The 18,341-nt window shown below is 42.7% G+C and overlaps 1 protein-coding gene across 1 annotated transcript in view; it reads right to left on the minus strand.

Moving 5' to 3' along the window:
• Positions 1-1,109: 1,109 nt before the first annotated feature.
• Positions 1,110-18,341, minus strand: part of hmcn2 (hemicentin 2) — a 43,155-nt gene continuing 25,923 nt past the window's right edge. The window contains exons 33-81 of the mRNA XM_053325931.1: positions 17,970-18,120; positions 17,536-17,751; positions 17,317-17,430; positions 17,031-17,218; positions 16,849-16,945; positions 16,593-16,754; positions 16,331-16,444; positions 15,954-16,150; positions 15,471-15,552; positions 15,244-15,375; positions 15,006-15,149; positions 14,728-14,887; positions 14,044-14,168; positions 13,532-13,715; positions 13,335-13,432; positions 12,789-13,067; positions 12,498-12,688; positions 11,985-12,066; positions 11,488-11,624; positions 11,257-11,398; positions 11,016-11,160; positions 10,723-10,850; positions 10,415-10,571; positions 10,182-10,303; positions 9,925-10,089; positions 9,669-9,776; positions 9,436-9,570; positions 9,221-9,355; positions 8,677-8,946; positions 8,405-8,595; positions 8,103-8,316; positions 7,786-7,920; positions 7,500-7,690; positions 6,708-6,789; positions 6,222-6,392; positions 5,911-6,063; positions 5,552-5,689; positions 4,971-5,092; positions 4,601-4,841; positions 4,448-4,507; positions 4,232-4,351; positions 3,919-4,053; positions 3,609-3,728; positions 3,297-3,422; positions 2,514-2,642; positions 2,115-2,408; positions 1,890-2,009; positions 1,678-1,804; positions 1,110-1,560 (exon numbers count right to left, since the gene is read on the minus strand). Of these exons, the coding sequence (XP_053181906.1) occupies positions 1,182-1,560; positions 1,678-1,804; positions 1,890-2,009; positions 2,115-2,408; positions 2,514-2,642; positions 3,297-3,422; positions 3,609-3,728; positions 3,919-4,053; positions 4,232-4,351; positions 4,448-4,507; positions 4,601-4,841; positions 4,971-5,092; positions 5,552-5,689; positions 5,911-6,063; positions 6,222-6,392; positions 6,708-6,789; positions 7,500-7,690; positions 7,786-7,920; positions 8,103-8,316; positions 8,405-8,595; positions 8,677-8,946; positions 9,221-9,355; positions 9,436-9,570; positions 9,669-9,776; positions 9,925-10,089; positions 10,182-10,303; positions 10,415-10,571; positions 10,723-10,850; positions 11,016-11,160; positions 11,257-11,398; positions 11,488-11,624; positions 11,985-12,066; positions 12,498-12,688; positions 12,789-13,067; positions 13,335-13,432; positions 13,532-13,715; positions 14,044-14,168; positions 14,728-14,887; positions 15,006-15,149; positions 15,244-15,375; positions 15,471-15,552; positions 15,954-16,150; positions 16,331-16,444; positions 16,593-16,754; positions 16,849-16,945; positions 17,031-17,218; positions 17,317-17,430; positions 17,536-17,751; positions 17,970-18,120 (7,608 nt within the window). The 3' untranslated portion in view covers positions 1,110-1,181. The remainder of the gene's footprint in view (positions 1,561-1,677; positions 1,805-1,889; positions 2,010-2,114; positions 2,409-2,513; positions 2,643-3,296; positions 3,423-3,608; positions 3,729-3,918; positions 4,054-4,231; positions 4,352-4,447; positions 4,508-4,600; positions 4,842-4,970; positions 5,093-5,551; positions 5,690-5,910; positions 6,064-6,221; positions 6,393-6,707; positions 6,790-7,499; positions 7,691-7,785; positions 7,921-8,102; positions 8,317-8,404; positions 8,596-8,676; positions 8,947-9,220; positions 9,356-9,435; positions 9,571-9,668; positions 9,777-9,924; positions 10,090-10,181; positions 10,304-10,414; positions 10,572-10,722; positions 10,851-11,015; positions 11,161-11,256; positions 11,399-11,487; positions 11,625-11,984; positions 12,067-12,497; positions 12,689-12,788; positions 13,068-13,334; positions 13,433-13,531; positions 13,716-14,043; positions 14,169-14,727; positions 14,888-15,005; positions 15,150-15,243; positions 15,376-15,470; positions 15,553-15,953; positions 16,151-16,330; positions 16,445-16,592; positions 16,755-16,848; positions 16,946-17,030; positions 17,219-17,316; positions 17,431-17,535; positions 17,752-17,969; positions 18,121-18,341) is intronic.

The raw sequence follows: 18,341 nt of genomic DNA on the forward strand, positions 1-18,341 counted from the left end.
ATAACAGACAGTGACAAAAGTGTTGTCCAGTTTATTTCTACAAGTATGAGACACTCATTTACAGTAACAGAGATTGAATTGTTTAATCTGTAAGAGCAGGGCAAACTTTTTACTGCACTCCTGATGCAACTTCCTTCCTCAGGTTTGTATATCGACAGCACAAGATTGATTTTGATCAACTATTCTAAACGTGATGTATGATGTCACGAATGCAGGAAAGGCATTTGTAGCTGACTCCTCACGGCACAAATTCTTAAGTGTAGTCAAACTCTGTGATCAGTGTCTCTTAACTGCCTGAAAACATTCTTGTTTTGCTCATAACAGTAGCACCAGTTGCATCACTGCCTCAGTGAAGTCGATGGTATCCACTTAGACACTCGAGTACATTCAGAAAGGCTCCTTGAAACTTCTTTACATGATAAAAAAATATAAAAGAGTACAAAAACACTTAAGATAGATAAAACACTGTCACACTTATGTGTTCACAACATAAATAGCTACAAGCCACTGTTACAGGTTCATTACAAACATGACAGGAAGATGTTGTTTAAACCAGTGACGTGTTGAAGTGGCTTAAATAAATTAAAATAAGGGGGGAAACCAAAATCCTGCACTTACTTATCAAAACATTGTACAATTTCATTACTTTTGAAAACATTTTGCCTCTGTTTCCAAGTGAGGGCTGCAAACACATTTTCATATGAGAATACAAATGACCCAGAACTAGATATTCATCATCTGAAACTAACACACACACACATACTAAATGAGAGTAAAACAATAAAGTTTCTGACGGATAGTAAATAACTTCAGTGCTTGGTTGACAAACTAATTACACTTTTCCAGACTGCATTTTCTGTATATGACATATTGAATAGAAAGAGGCACTCTAGACACTTCCCCAGATAGATGAACAAAATAATTAGTTCATCCAGGATATATCAGTCACTTCTTCAAAAGAAGTTAGGAACCTACTAAAGGTAAAAATAAGGTCTTTTCTCATTCTGGATTTTTTCAGTCACAGATTAGGGTACACATCTTCATGAAATCCACTGATTGACCATGTCCTCTTTATCTTGTATGTTAGAGCTTCTTTGCAGGGTCTAATGTGTCCAAGGCATGGGTTTTGGGGGAACTGCCTTGTAGTGAAGAGGCACCCATCTATAAAGCAGCACAGCGGCTCAGTAGGGGTACGATGAGATAGAGATGTAGATGATAAAGATGCTCTGGTAGGTAATACGGCCTTGCAGTGAGATGGTGGTGGCCTGCACCTTGAGTCGCACTAGTCCTGGTCTGTTCAGAACCCGCAGCGTGAAGATGATCCCCCTGCCTGCTTCGTCTCTGATGCCAAATACACGGCCCACCATACCAGCCTCTGATTCTTGCTCCAGTATGGTAAAGGATGTACGATCTTGCAGGACACCCGACTCTGAGAAAGCTGACAGTCGTACCACATTGTGATTGGCTGGTATGCCTGAGGGAAGTGTGAGCAGCTTGTACTGCAGGATCAGAGGAGAGCCTCCTGTGGCACAGTCCAGAGAACAAGGCCTGTAGCACGTCCTTTAAAAAAGATCAACACAAAGAAGGAAAGTTTCACTACCACATCAGCATTAAAATATCTTCTAGCTGCTAATATTTGCATGCTACAATATCTTAAGCCTAATGTTTGTATTTTACCCCGGACTTCCTCCACTCTGGTAGGATGCAGGACAGGGTGTGTCCAGGCACTGGTATCCTCCTCTGGTGTTAAAACACATCTGACTGTGTCCACATTGAATGCCTTGTTCTACACATTCATCGATGTCTAATGGTAGAGAAAGGGATTAAAAGGTTAGCTGTAATAACTGAGGCAAAGATGTAGTTAGGAAACAGTTTAGCGAGACTCTCACCTTTACAGCTCCTGCCGTTGGGTAACAGCTTGTAACCTGGGGGACATGAGCACTGGAAACTGCCAATTGTGTTGCGACACTCATGTTGGCACGGCTTCCTGAGCAGACACTCATCCACATCTGTGCACAGAATAACAATTTGGTAAATATGAGACTTGCGAATCTTGTTGAAATAAAGGCCCGTGTTTTTGAATGACTGTAAAACTACTGTTGAAGAATACTCACCAACACATGTGCCGTCTCTGTTGGTGTACCCTACAGGGCAGCTCTGTCTGGTAATGCGGGATACTCCATGAGTACGGGACAGGATTGGTCTACCGAGAGATGACACTAGTTGTGGGCGAAGTCTTGCTCTCACTCTGGTCCCGTTGGTGAAGGTCTGACCTCTCTCCAACCCTGCACAAGAGCGCCCATCTGCAAGCAGCACAGTACCAGGGGGACAAAGGCACCTGAAGCTGCCAGGCACATTACGGCACTGGAAGGCACAAGGGTTTGGCAACTGCAGGCATTCATCAATGTCTGAAAGGTAAAGCGAAAATTGAAATATTACATTATAATTTGCAGTCTCTGTAAAAGTCACGTTAGTTGTAGTGTATTATGAAACAGACACAGCAGATGTCTTACCCAGACATGGGAGGCCCACTCCCTGGGATCTGTAACCTCTGGGACACACACAACCATAACCTCCGATTGTGTTCTGACAGATCTGAGTGTAGCGACACATGTGACTTCCATCCTGACACTCATCAATATCTGGAAAATATGCAGTCAACAAAAGTACAAAAACTTCATGAATTTTCCTTTGAATGGGTTTAATTTTTAAAAATCAAGATATCAAAGTGATATCAAAGTATAATGACCAAAATACTAGTAACAAATGAACCATGTTTGTAAGCCTCCATTACATGCCAGTGGTGTTAATGGGACTATAGAGTTTCTTAAAATTAAGACCACATTACTATAAACTTTTTAACATCCTGTAATAAAGAGGATCTTGGTTTCTTCACTCAGAGGTTTTCTCTTTGTTCTAATTAATAGTCTTTTAAAAAAAAAAGCTTTAGCTCCCTCTGTAAAGGAAAAGCAGCGACCTTTTGCTATTTAGTGGCTTTGAGCAATCCAGCAGGTTTCCTGTGAAGTCTGACCTGCCAATGTTAAATAGAGTGTAGAGTTTGGTGGAGGCTGCCAATCTTATTACCATTGGTGATACCCTCACTTGACAAATAAGCTTCACCCGCCAGGAAAAAAAAAAGTTGGTAAAATCACTGATGTTGTCTTTGAGGTTTTCTAACAAGTCAAAAACTATCATGCTAATGTGTCAAAATTAATATAGTAATGATTTATAGTATGTACCCGTGTATGCTACCATTTAACATCTTTTAAATAAATAAAAGTATAAGAGTCACTAACCCACGCAGGCTCCATTCTCTGATTTGGTCATGCCAGCTGGACAGCTGTCGAAACACTGGTATCCTCCATCTGTGTTACGGCACTGCTGATGAGCTGGGCACACATTTCTCATGCACTCATTGATGTCTGTAAAAGTGCAACCATTACAACAGTTCTGTTATTGATTGCCAGTTAGCCCCTGGCTGTAATAGTACTCTCAAGTTTTCATATTGGTTATTACGTAATGGAATTTAGTCATTCAGTTTCAAACAGTTCCCTAAATCTAACAAGCTCTTAGAATGTATGGAAGTCCCACTATGTTAGCTGACTGACCAATGCAGCGGTGTCCTGACAGCTGGTATCCAGGGTGACAGACACAGCGGAACGAGCCCAGAGTGTTGAGACACTGATGCTGACATGGGGAGAGAGCAGACTCGTGGCACTCATCCACATCTGAAACACACAATTTGACACATTTGGTCTATCATGGACATCTAGTTTATAAGATACACACAATAATAAATTACATTTATCTTTATTGATTAGCAAATATAATTTGATTCAACATGAAAAAGAAAAGTACACAAAAACATAACCAAACATTTAAAAGCAAATGTTTAACATTTGGTTAATAGTGACTTGCCTTCACAGCTGGTTCCTGTGATGCTGGGCTTAAATCCTGGTCCACACTTGGCCTGGCAGCGATATGTGCCCACTGTGTTGACACACTGCTGGTTGTAGTGACACATGTGGGAGCCCTGGGCACACTCATCAATATCTGCATGACATTAAAAATGTAGTTGTGAGTCCAAATGCTGATGGAAGATGCTGATGGAAGCTTAAAGACGCATCAAGTTTATAGTTTATAGTAGCTTTTTCTTCATATCTTCTATTGGGACAGGTTTGTCTGGTAATTAATCACACAAATCCCAGCAAGTGTGTTGTTTTTGTCTCACCTTGGCATGTGTTGGTCTCTGAAGAGATGGTGAAGCCAGAGGGACAGGTACAGGAAAATCCTCCCATGATGTTGTTACACGAGTGAGAGCAGGGAGACTGCAGTGCGCACTCGTCTTCATCTAATAATAACACATTTAATCACAATAAGAAAACACCTGCTCAAAGATATATATTACCAAAAGATAAATGAGGCAGAGTAAGGGAAAGCAGCATACCAGCACAGTAGGAGGCCGTGTCAAGAATGAAACCTTTAGGGCATGTCTCTCCATTACCATCTGCAGACAGAAACGTTCAGTTTTTATATTTTTTCAATATTCAGATCCAGCATGTGATGTTGCTGTTTTATCTGATTTATTATTTGTAGAGACCTGGTATAAGAAGGCTGGCAGTGATATGGAAATCCAAAGTGAGAGTAAACATGTTGTAGACACTGTTCATCCCGGAGACCTTCAGCAGCTGGAGCACAGGGCCCTGGCGCTCCTCCTGGCCCTCGTAAATAACAGTGTGGTTACAGCGCAGCACCATGGGGTTTCCTCCTCTCTGGTGGGTCTGCGATGACCACGAGTACAGCTGCCCTTGGCCCGTCTGCACATATGACTCGTCAAACTCCTTCAGGACACATAACAAATCAGGTCAGGGAAAACTGAAGAAGAGCTAAATTGCATCAGCTGCACATTCTCTAATGAGATTAGATCTAAGTCTTTTAAATTCACACTGAGATGACGGCAGTGAACGCACCTGGAGGCTCAGATGAGAAGTTGATAATGAAGGAGGAACAAATCCGTTAATTACGATGTCAATTAGTAAAACTCCCTCAGAATCCACACCTCTGGCGATGTGGGTCAAACGAAGAATCTCCCCTGGTAGAAGAGAATAGAAAAGGTAAGATTATCACTCATCTAAAAGCACAGTTTAGAAGTTACAGCTTTCATGAATGTCAGTGGTTGTGAGTGGCACCATCTGCTGGTTGTTTTGAAAACTACAAAAAGTGAACGTAAAGGAGACTATCAGTGGTCACAGGTAAAAACCTCTAAACTAAACCCTGTCTCTTTAGTTTGTATCAGTGTGTAGTTTGCTCTGCATTCACTCACCATAGTGTATATAAACATTGGTATAAATGCATCAATAAAAAACCTGATACATGATATCTAATATGTCTAAAATATATACCATGATTTTATTATCATTCATATAATATTAGTATTTTAATCTCATAACAGATGAGCAGCAGGCCTATCTTCTAACCAGTTTCTTAAAATCTCCATTGCCATAAAAGAAAAAACATTCACAAATTATTGATATGTAAAAACTGATCTTACCAGTCTCAAACTCCAGCTGAGACTCTTGTCTGAACTGGCCCTGAGTGAAGGAGTAGCCATTCTTGGTTGCTCCACTCTGCAACACAGTGGTCCAGTAGATGGGAGAAAACACAGACACCAGCACCCGGAGCAGGGGACCTACAACATAACAGTATCAATAAGCTTTGGACCTATAATAGCACAATAGAAATACAGTGTGTGTGATTTACAAGATTAAAACTGTATTCCATAAAAGAAACCAAAAACTGAATTCACTCTACCTGAATTCACCTTCATCACTTACAGTGTTTGGTGTCTTGGTAGTAAATAATCAGGCAAATAAAACATCAGCCTGGGTGATATAATGTGCGACCACTCACCCACACTGGGAGGGATGTTGTCCAAGCGGGCCTGCATAGTGCTGCTGCCCTCTTCCATATTATCTGTAATGTTGGCCTCAAGGAAGGACACTCCAAACTCCCTCTCATTCACCATTCCTATCAGGCTGCCTCTAGTCTTGCGAGGGGTTTCACCTTTCACCAATAACCACATCACAGAGATGGAAAATGATGAGTTGATACATTTACATTAAATGCTGTCCATTTACATACCAATAAGCTTGCATTGTGTTTTTTGGGAAATGTCATTTTCAAATCATATCAAGAATATTAAATGTGAAAGTTGGTCCTACCTGGACAGAGACCGGCTTGACATTTTCTGGAATCGATACTGGGGCCGCTGCATAATCGCCCACCATTGAGTGGTTCTGGGTTGTTGCAAAGTCTGATCCGTTCTTGGAAGCCTTGTCCGCAGGTGCTGCTGCAGGGGCCCCACTCCTCCCAGTTAGAGTAGCCGCCATTTACTGAGTCACAGAGATAAAAAGAGGAACAAAAGAACAAATTGTGGCTGAGTATTGGTTCTTAGTGCTTTGCAGAAATATTGTATTTTTAACCAAGACAACCCCCAGTGAACTTATGATAATCTTTTCTCTAAGGGAGGAAAAGAGGAGGAATCACACAAGAGAGAAATTAAAACTTGCATCAAAGGAAAGAAAATTTTGATATTTAAAATAGTTCTTAAAAAGGGAAGCCAGGCTGTGTGGGAGGTATAGCGTAATACTAACATGTTATTAATTTAACTTTAATATTACGTGTGTAATTATAAAAACAGAACTCACTCTGAACCTTGAGAGTAATGGTCCTCTCAGCTGTTCCAGCCTCACTTTCAGCCACACACTGGTACTGTCCTTCATCTGCAGCCTGAAGATCAAACAGGTAGACGAGGAAAAGTTGGCTTAATTGGCACTCTGAGGAACACTTATCCTCTGAGAGTGCCACAGACCTTCAGGTCAAAACTGTGTCTTAGATCACACATAGTTCCTATAGAAGAAAGCTGACATTATTGTAGAAAGAAACTGACATTTTCCACTGGGCAGCCGAGAGTTTATCTCATTGAATTCTTTGTCATAATAGATATTATTGAACCAGAGAGAGGAAATTTCACATTATAGCGCTCAGTGGGAAGGGCAGTCATCCGTCTGTGAGAAAGTCTCAGCTGCAGGCTGTGCAATTACAGCAGCAGTTAGAGACATAACAAGGTTATGGGCTAAGGAAAGGAGGGCAGAGTCTGGGAACATTCAGCTCTCTCTGTTCGTCTCCTCCCTCTGTTGCTAATGCTGTTAGCCTCTCAGACTGAAGCGCTTCCAATCTGATTTAGGTGGAGGAAGGACGCTGCAGGACAGTCACACACTGTTCCTCCACCCAAGGGGACTGCAGATGAAGCTTGATCTGGTTGAATACTGCTGCATTGTTCTCCAACACAAGAAACATTTGTTGATGTAATTAGTTTGCTTAAAGTATCTAAATCATTCAAACGTGAGTGACTTTACTATAACAAAGCTTGTTTAGAGAGAGAGGGTAACTGATGTAACATAAGGGACATAAAGGGGTAAAGTGAAATTTGTATTTACTGTGATGCTGTAAATGACCAAGGATCCGTTGTGAAGTGTTTGCATCCGGAGGGAGCGAAGAAGTGGTTTCCCATTTCGGAGCCAGCGGAGGACTGGGCTGGGGTCTCCGTGGACTGGACAGTCAAGCACAGCAGAGCCACCCTGGACGACTGTCTGAGACATGCGGGCTTCGCCTTTCAACACTGGAGGCTCTGAAGACACAACACGTATTTATAAAATGACAAATACCAAGTTGATGTCACTATCTGTAAAAAGTTCAATTTATGGTCCCCTGCAAGAAGCTCACCTCTGATGCGGACAAATGAGAGCGCTCGGATGGAGCCAACACTGTTTTCTGCTATACACACGTATGTCCCGGCATCAGTCATAGTAATGTTTTCAATGATGACAGAGCTCCTGCCGGCATCATCTACCGTGGCACCTGGAGCATATTTGATCAATCAATCCCAACTGAGTCAACATAGGTACATGGGGAACAACATGGTTTAAAGTTGACTGCTATTTCATATTATTATATTATGATCTGAAAAACATGTGAATTTAGTCAAACTGGCACTGTGATATTTTGGTAGCACTGAGGTGCTGTGAAGCCCTGGGTAATACCTGTGAAAGGAGTGTTGTTGACAGTCCAGGAGATGACAGGAGAAGGTGTTCCCTGAGCGTGGCAGGACAAGGCCAGGCTCTGTCCTTTGTTCAGAGTGATATCACCTGGCAACTCCTTGAAGACAGGCCTCATGTTGATGGACAGGTTGATGTCTTGTCTCACAGAGCCTGCCGCATTGGTGGCCACACATGTGAACACACCGGCATCTCCCAGCTGTGTGAAGAAAGTGATTAGAATTCATTTTTAGACCCAATCCTGCACAGAGATCTTGGCTCATAATGCTGATTGTACTCAGGCTCACCTCAGCCCTCTCAATAATTAGCTCTCCTGATCGCAGGACAGTAAATTTGCCTGGAAGATTGGGCACAATGGCACCATCCTTCTCCCATGATACTCTGGGTTCTGGTGAACCCTGAGCAGCACAGGACAGCAACGCCTGAAATCCTTGAATGACTGATAGTTCTGTCTGCACAGGAGGAATCATGGGTGGGACTGAAAGGCAAAAACACCATTATATTAAATAAACATGGTATAGTCAGTTTTTTTGTAAACTGTATAAGAACCGTAACTCACCTTGAATAACCAGTCTCATGTCGTGGCTGGCTCTGCCGGCAAGATTTTTGGCAGTACAAGTGTAAAGGCCTGCGTCACTGCGCTGGGTAGATGCAATTGCCAATGTTCCATTGGCAAAGACATGTGTATGAGCACCGTCAACCAGAGGCCTCCTCTCTTTTTGCCAGTTAACTTCAGGTTGGGGCTGCCCATCAGCTACACACTCCAGGCTAACCGGCTGGCCCAGCACAGCAGTGTACTCCACACGAGGCACACTCAGCACTGGGGGAACTGGAGACACAGAAGGTGAAAATGTATCAATTGTCAAGAATGTCAAAAATGGATATCAGGAATCAATGAAGACCAGTTGAAATATTAGCACAATTAGCACACATACAATTTGAACACAAGCAGCCAATTGTTGGGCAACTGGTGCAATATGGAGAATCTCTCCAAATGTGTGTTCATCAAGGGTGAAGATGTTGGGTATTAAGTGGATTAAATCTGCTGCAGCCTGTGATTTCTCTAACCACAACCACATCCTGAGAGCAAAAGTCCATATTACCTTGAAGGATTAGTTTGGTTCTGCCCACAGCCACGCCAGCTTCATTTTTTGCCAGGCACTGATAGGTCCCGGCATCACCCAGCGTAACACGAGAAAACTTCAGGGCTCCATTTGAGAGCACAGCCAGCCTGTGACCTTTTAAACAAGCCACATTCACATGAGAATCAAAATCTATGCAGTTTAATTGTATTTTTACAATATTTATATACTGTTACCTGCTGCTATGGGAACTCCCTCTCTTTGCCATGTGATGGACGGTCTCGGGAATCCTTTAACCTCACAGGACAGAACGGTCCCATGATGCAACACCACTTGTACTTCCTCAGCCATTGGCCTAATCTCTGGGGGCTCTAAGTTCATGGAAGAACAGATTTATTGTTTTATGTGTTGTTATATTTTACCAGAAGTTTTCTGACAGATAACATTAACACAGTGACTTGCAGCTCACCTTGCACAGTGAGAGAGATGTGTTTGTGAGCTACTCCAGCTGGGTTTCGGGCTGAGCAAGTATACCTGCCAGCATGACTTGGCACAGCAGCAGTTATCTCCAATACTCCTGCACAGACAAGTAGAAACATAAATATTTTACTGTCACATTTGATGAATTATATTACTTACCTTGTGGCATTATTATTCCAGTAGACCATGAGGTGTGATAATATGAAAAGTGTCTTCAAAACCATGACAGTTCCTTTGATACTTACCAGTAGGAAGGACACGATAACTTCCTCCTCTGGGGCCCAGTTTGGCCCCGCCTTTCGTCCAGGTGACAGTTGGCTGAGGGCGTCCTTGTACGTGACAAGGCAACACCACCGGAGACATTTTCACAGCTGTGATTGTCGTGACATCATCTTCAATAGATGGCGGGACTACAAGAGCAAAGAGAAAATTCATCAATTCAATTATTTGAAATCATTTTCTACAGTCTGCTTGTACAATGTACACATCTCAAAATCAATACCTTGCAGGTTGACCTCAATGACCCTGCGCTCCTCTCCAACTTCATTAACGGCAGTACACTCAAAGTAACCTTCATCCTCATTGGATGGGGACAAAAGAACCAGGGACCCAGAGGACAGTAACCTGGAAAGTAGAGCACGACTGTGTCAGGTTTAAATTCTTACGGCTGTAGGATTTGTGATGCATGTTTCTTGTTTATTGAAGGAAGCTACAGTCATATAGCTCTGTCTTTACCTGTATGCAGCAGGCTGATGGCTGATATCTAAGGGAGTCCCATTTCTTTTCCAGGATACTTTGGGTGGAGGTATACCTGCAGTCTCACAACTGAGCACAGCTCTGATCCCTGTGGTCACTGTCACATTGAATGAACCTAGACCGATTGAAGGACCCACTAACAGAAGACAGAACAAATTCAGAAAAATTGACCACAGTCCCTTCATCTCTGTGTTTAAGGATAGCAAATTCAGCTAAAGTCATAACAAGGATTATGGATAATAAAAACAAAAATCTCTTTAAGGCTTAAGTTCTTTTGCTATATTTACCCAACACCCGAAGATCCATTCCCCTGTGATCTGAGCCAGCCTGATTTGACACAGTGCAGTAGTAGCGGCCAGTATCGCTCAGCTGAACTTCATGTATACGCAAGGAGCCCTCTGCTAACATGGTATACCTGAAAGAAATACACATCATGCTGAATTTAGAGTAGTTAAACTCCATGGAACCTTGCTGTGATCCATACATTAAATCAGGTCAGAAATTATGTAGCTACATCTGTGTTTGAACAAGTAGAAAAGGATGGATCGCCCTTTAGAAAACCAAAAAATATACGACCTACTTCTTGTTATCTTGATTTATGGGGAAGCCGTCTTTTCTCCACATGATCGTAGGAGACACGTCACCCTGAACTTCACAGGGTAAAACTGCATCCTGGCCGACGTGTGCTGTCACCACTGGGCTGCTCTCCTTTATTACTGGTGGTACTAGAGAATCAAAAAGTACATCCATGTTGTGATTTAGGTTAAACATGTAGATCTATTTTTTAACAATAAGCATACTGTATCGACAAGCTGACTTACAGAGAATCTCCACTGTGAAAAAGAGACTGTTGCTTCCTGCCATGTTGGTGACCACGCAGCTGTACTGGCCACTGTCCTCAGGCCTGACTTCTTGGATCTCCAGGTACTGTCCCCCTGCCAGTCGCTGAATACGACCACCCAGCTGATGGATGGAAGGAAAAGCTGTGTTACAGTCCGAGGAGATGGCTTTTCTTTCATGCCTTTTTTTCTTAAATGTTGCTGACTCTGTACCTGCATTTTGACCTCATCCTTGTACCATTCTATATCAGGAGGGGGGTCACTATCAGCCAGGCACTCCAGGGTCAGGTGTCCATTAACCGGCACTGTCAGTGTCCTCACATTACCAGAGCCAACGAGGGTTGGAGGGACTGAAATAATTAGATACACATGGGTATGTGATAAAAAAGTATGTAGTGTTTATCATGTGAAAATAAATGAATACAATGTAATCACCCAAACAATGAGCATGAGAATGGTGCACAGTCTGTAATAAACCTGTCTGTGGAATCCATCAAAAGTCTATATAACTCACTATATGTACTCTTATGTCATATTGCGTGCATGATAGCTGGAAAATGCAATTACCAGACCCAAGTCTGTTTTTACTTTTGAGTGTACAGATTTTTAGCCCTGAATGTTCACAGAACTTTATGCATCAGGCCCTCAATGCCAGTGGAGGAAGAAGTTAAAGGAGACGGGGGATACTGTACAAGAACAGCTTGTGTCACCTTGGACTCGGACCCAGTGGTTTTTTCCATCCTCTCCTGCTAGGCTGCTGGCCAAGCAGGTGTACAGACCTGCATCCTCAACCTTTAAAGAGACAACAGTAATCAGCTTGAGTGCTTCTTGCATAACAATGATGTATCAGAAATGATTGATCCTGTTTAAACACTTTTGTGCATTTTTTGTTGCATCTTTTACTTTAGATTCATGATGAATAGAAGGTTAAATTGTACACAAATGTAATGGTTTGCACTTAATAGTCCCTGTCATTCAGGGACTGGTTTAAACAATTGAGTCAATTGAATCCACCTTTTTGTTTATAAAGATATACTTTGAATTTCCTTCTTTTGGGGTGCCTCAACCTTGGGTTTTAGTTTTCTCTTCACAGAAAAGTTTTCACCATTATTTATTCTGAACAGAGCACGGGTTTACAGCTACTATATGCATGCTTTAACAATAAAATCTACTGTGGCTTCAACTTTACACAATTACTATTGTCACCATTGTTTGTAATTTACCTGAATCTTGCTAATCCTGACAAAGTGTCCATCCTCCTGAACAATGTCGGTTCGTTCCAAGGGGCGACCATCCTTAAGCCAGCTGAGAGTGGGAGGTGGGACTCCTACAGCGGAACACTCCAGCTCCAGAGGGCTGTTTACTGCTATGGTCTGCTCCTCTGGCAAGCTGGAGCTGGATATCTTTGGAGGCTCTGGATTAAAAAGAGAGTGTTTTGGCTTAATTGTTCAATTAGTTTACACTATGGCTTCAGTGTGCAAATGAATTAAATATAGAGATTGTTTTGGGATTACCGAGAATGGTGAGATTAAAACTTTTTGTGCTGCTTCCAGCCTGGTTACTCGCCACACAGCTGTAGAGGCCAGCATCTGAAGGTGTTACGTCAGGCAGCTGCAGCCGCGTCTCCTGTCCATCCAGCAGCAGGTTGCGGTGAAGTGACAGCGGTTGATTATCCTTCATCCAAGTCAATGTCGGAGGAGGTACACCTCGAGCCTCACAGGTTAACGTGACCAAGGACCCCTGGACCACTGTAACCGGCTCCACTGGTTCAACATGATCCACACCTGGGGGCACTACAGAGCATACACACACACACACACACACACACATCTTTGTGAAATCTTTTTAAATGCTACATATCAGCTAAGGGAAAATTCTTTTAATCAAAGGCCCATGTTATGTTAGGGATTACAATAATCTGACTTTTGTGCATTTCCTATGATATTTAATGAGAGTGGAGCCAACTACTCCAACAAATCAAACTGTTTAACAGGCTTTACTAAGGTATTAGGAATTAGATTTATGCTGTAACCACAGTAGTTGGTGTGTTATGATGGTACCTTGGACCTGGACATCATAGTTAAGCTCAGCAAGACCAGCTCGACTGCGAGCCACACATGTGTACACTCCAGAATCAGACAGCTGCACAGGAGAAATCCTAAATCATAAGAAAAGGGCAAACTCAGCATCAACTCACCTGTAATATATATCTTTAAGAATGATCATGGTCAGCTTTCTGTATGTATTCTAAACTGACCTCAGCACAGAGTTGCCAGACAGGAGGCGTGTACGTGGAGAGAGAAGAAGGGCTTGACCATTCTTTAGCCAGCTAATCTGAGGCGGAGGGTTTCCTGCTGCGTGACACTCCAGAGTGACAGCACTGTCCTGCGTGACCTGGACCTCCCTGGGGACAGTGGTCTCACCAGAGATAGATGGTGGGACTGTGAGGAGGCAAATCAAACCATTCAACCTTAGCACTGCAGAGTTCTGGTAGCCTAGAGGTCTGTAAACCTGACCATTTAACCTCAATGTTCCCAGTTTAAATCAGTCCAGCCTGGGGGCGACTGTGTGCTGCATGTTTTCCCCTTGCTTTCCTTTCAAATATTTACTTTTTTACTTCTTTACAACTATTTTCATAGTCTAATAATTGTTTAGTCGTTTTTCCAATCAAACATTTAAAAAAAGCTTTTCTTTGTCATATATGATAGTAAACTGAAGACTGAAAACTTGAGCAGTAGCACAGATACACAATTACATGTTGAAACTGACCCAGTACAAAGAGTGTGTAGATCTTGCTCTCCTGGCCAGCAGGGCTGACAGCCAAACATGTGTATGTCCCAGAATCCTCAGGACTTAGCCTCAGTAAGGTTAGCGTGCTGCCATCAGGGGTCACACTGCAAAATTACAAATACACAGCATGTTTTCACATTCATAATAACAATTCAACATTAAGTTTTCCTATCTAAACTGACATCCCTTATTTGTTTGCCCCACTTCTGAACCGCAAAATTATTTTCCCATCATCATTATCATCACCGTCCCACGTCTTTCTCACAGTCACACACACAGACATTTGTCTCCTGCTTTCACTGGCTGATGCAGTTGCATTGACAGCATAAACAGCTGAACAGCTGTAAAACAGCTGCTCTTACTGTTCCCCATGATGAAATTAGACAAGGGACTATAAATGACTTCATTTGTCTGTCCACAGATCCCTCTTTATGCTCATAATTTAGAGTGCTGATGCTTAGTATTTCATTTCCAAAACATTAAGGAATGACAGGGATTGATTCTTGATCTGCTTGTCAAACAAACTAAACTGCAAAAGCAAAAGCTGCTAACTGAAGTTATGAATTATATACATAATAGTAATAATGTTATTATTATTGTTATTTCATACAGTTCTCTCTGCTTTTAAACCCTGACAGTAAATAAGGACTGTGAATGACTTACGCTATATGACGAGCGTCTGATCCCTCTAAAGTCACTCCATCTTTCAGCCAGCTCAGGTGGGGTGTAGGGGTTCCAGTTGCTCTGCACTCTAGGGTCATCTCCTCTCCCATGGGTGCACTCACATCAGATGTTTGGTCAGAGTCCAAGATGGTAGGTGATACTGAGTGGGGCAAAGATTACTGTTAAATGCAAATAAAATGCATTCTTTCCTGCATGATAAGTATACATTTCCAAGGTGAGTGTCCTTCATTTTGCTCAAATTTCAAATAACTATTTACCCTGCACTGTCAGTGTATAGTCTTTCTGTGTTTGCCCCTCGCCATTCTTGGCCAGACAGGTGTACGTCCCAGCATGAGACAGAGTGAGAGGCCCCAGCTCAAGCCGGTTCCCTCGAATGGACCACTGCCACTGCAGACTGCTCTCTGAATAACAAAAAAGTTTACTTACACCAGCTGTCACACATGACGTGACAAGTTCATACTATTCAAATTTCCCCTTTCATTGCATTCCTCTCACCGATAGGAGTTCCATCTTTGAGCCAGGTGATGCTGGGCACAGGGACCCCAGAGGCCTCACAAAGCAGGGCCACATGGGAGCCCAGGGTGTAGTTTAGAGACTCCTGGAGAGGCCCATCCAGGACAGGTGGAACTATTAAAATACATTTGTATTATATTTGATAAATTCCTACCACTCCCTTTTGGAGACAAAGTGTTACTTTAAGATCACTGTTGGGGTATCCTCACCATAAACTGTCAGCCTGAATGTCCTGTCTGTCTGGCCTGCCACATTGGATACTTTGCAGGTGTAAGTGCCACCATCCGCCATCTAGGAACCAAAAAGAAGAGGCAGTGTGGTGAGAGTGGACATGTAAGTGAAAAGGAGGTCTTGGCTCATTCTTGCATTGCTAGCTTATGCACATGATTAGAGTCAAGTGGAATAACCTGGAATGGGATTAAAACACTTGCTCAAAGCAAAGTCTTGACATGTATGCAACTGTCTCCAGTTTCCTGAGTTGTTTTCAGTCTGTGTATTTTATGAGATGAGTGACTAATGTACAGTGAATAATGTACAAAGGACTCTGGAAATTCAATAAGTTCACTCTGTATAAGACTGGAATGTGAAATCAGTGCTGGCCTTGTAAAAACTCAGTTTGAGTCATCAAAAGACTCTTTTTATGTGTTGTTTGCAGCCTCTAACGTGTTTGACGTCAGGACATTTTTCCTGACCTGCAATCCTGTGATCTCCAGCTGGTGACCAGCCATCTTCAGTCCGTTCCCTTCAACCAGTTGCAGCCCGTTTTTATACCATGTGACCTCAGGCTGAGGGATACCATGGGCGTCGCATCGCAGGGTGACAGAGGAGCCAACCAGCGGGGTCAGCAGGTCTGACTCTGCATCGAGACGGGGCTTGAGGGTGGGCAGCACTGTTGGACATAAGAATGATCTCATTGTGGTTCGTTCAGAATAGGTATGATTCACTCCTAAACTCTGTGTGCACAGCTGGCTTATGGTAAACTGATTTTTTTGTTGAGACAATGTTCTGAGATTTGATCATCTGTATATGTAGCTGAATTGTGCAGATGGCTCAATGTGTGTACTCTCACCATAAACACTGAGGAGAATACTCTTCTGGTCCTGGCCAGCTGAGTTGGTGGCTGTGCATACGTATTGTCCTGCATCCTCCAACCTCGCCCGGGGCAACTGCAGCATCTGGCCGCCTACAGTATTAAAAAACAATAAAAGAATGATACAGTATCTGTGCTATAATTAGATTCAAACAAAATAAATTATCCTAATTAAATCAGGTCAATCTGGGTAAAGTTTAGAAACATAATTATTTGAGTTTTCTGTTTCCTGAGGTCTGACCTGGCAAAATGTGGATGCCAGTGCTGAACTGAAGGACCTGTCCGTCTTTGGTCCAGGTGATCTCTGGAGGGGGGTATGCTTGGACATCACACAGCAATGAAACCATGTGGCCCTCAATCACACTAACCTCCTCGTCCTTCTGGCCTATTATCCTTGGAGGCACTGGAAGACAAACCAACAGTTGCATTGTGCATTTAGAGCACATCATCGTCAGTCATCATAAAAGTGTTTTGAATTTTGGGCTTTTATTCCTCACCTTGCACTGTCAGACTGAAGAGCTTCTCAACTGTCCCAACCTTGTTTTCAGCTGCGCACAGGTACCCCGCCATGTCAGAAACCTGGACACTGAGGAGCTGAATGATAGGAATGGAGTGTTATTCCTCAATACAGCATGTCCCAGTTGGATCTATTGGTGCCTAGAAGTCAACACTGGCTCACCTGGAGTTGTGTCCCATCCTCACTAATGAAGTGCTCCTTATCTGTATGCACTGGCTGCCCGTCTTTCAGCCAGGATATGACTGGAGCTGGGTGTCCAGTCACATCACAGTGGAGGACCACGGTGTTGTTGACCACTGCTCCTATTTCCTCCATAAACTCCTCTGATGCCCCCTTTATCACAGGAGGCACTGAGGAGGTGAAACAACAGATGTCAGAAATTACTTTGTAACATTTCCAAATAGATACATTTTAATTAAAATTACAATATGCACATGTGCTTGCTTACCCAGGACCTCCAGTCCAAAATGCATACGGTCCTCTCCTGCCTCATTCACAGCTTGACACGTGTACTTTCCAGCATCTTTTTTCTGCACTCGGGCAATTTGCAGCACCTGTCCACCTGAGAGGACAAACCCACACAACATGATATTTTCCCATGAATGTTAAGTCTCAGTCACATGTCTGCTTTAAATGAGATCTCACAGGAAGGAGAGTTTCTGCTGACCTGGAAGTAGTGTCACTCCATCAGCTGCAGTGAGCTTTCTTCCATCCTTATACCAGCTGAGCTTGGGTGGGGGTATGGCATTACTCTCACAGGACAGGCTAATGGGATGACCCAAAACCACCTCCCGCTTCTCTACCATGTCCTCGTTATCATCATCCTCATGTCCCAGACCCCAGGCTGCTTCCCTGTTAGTCACGCGGTGGAAGATTGGAGGAACTAGCGAGGCAAGCATGTTTTTTTGTCAGTTCAGTCTATATCAATTTAAGATCATCAATTCCTCAAATATAAATCTTGGTTATACTATGAAAGAAGACTTGTATCACACTGGTAACTCACAGAAAATGAAGACTAATGATTATTAGATGTTTTCATTTAAAGTAAAATTCCTTGAACCATGATTCTGAGGATAAATGCACATATTTAACTGAACACACCGTGAATAGAGACATGAAAGTCTCTCTTGTCCTCTCCTGCAGAGTTGGTGACCACACAGGTGTACTGCCCTTCATGGGACAGCATGGCGTTCTCTATGTGGAGGAAGTAGCCACTTTCCTGGATGCCGGCATGGAAGTTTCCAGTCAGAACCTAAAGGGTAAAAAAATAAATAAAACATCAGATGATATATTCTTGGTGAAAAAATTGTATGTAGTATTTGTGCATTTATATTTTAATGTTTTGATGTTTCTACATGAGTGGACATTCAATATCAATGTGGGTTTCACAGGTCAGATGATCATAATGCCTTTAGCATGTGCTCAAATGTCTAGCTTTTAAAAACCTCCAGGCTCTATTGTGTTTTGAAAAGA

The sequence above is a fragment of the Scomber japonicus genome, chromosome 9 (assembly GCF_027409825.1).
Source record: "Scomber japonicus isolate fScoJap1 chromosome 9, fScoJap1.pri, whole genome shotgun sequence".
Taxonomy (NCBI): Eukaryota; Metazoa; Chordata; class Actinopteri; order Scombriformes; family Scombridae; genus Scomber; species Scomber japonicus.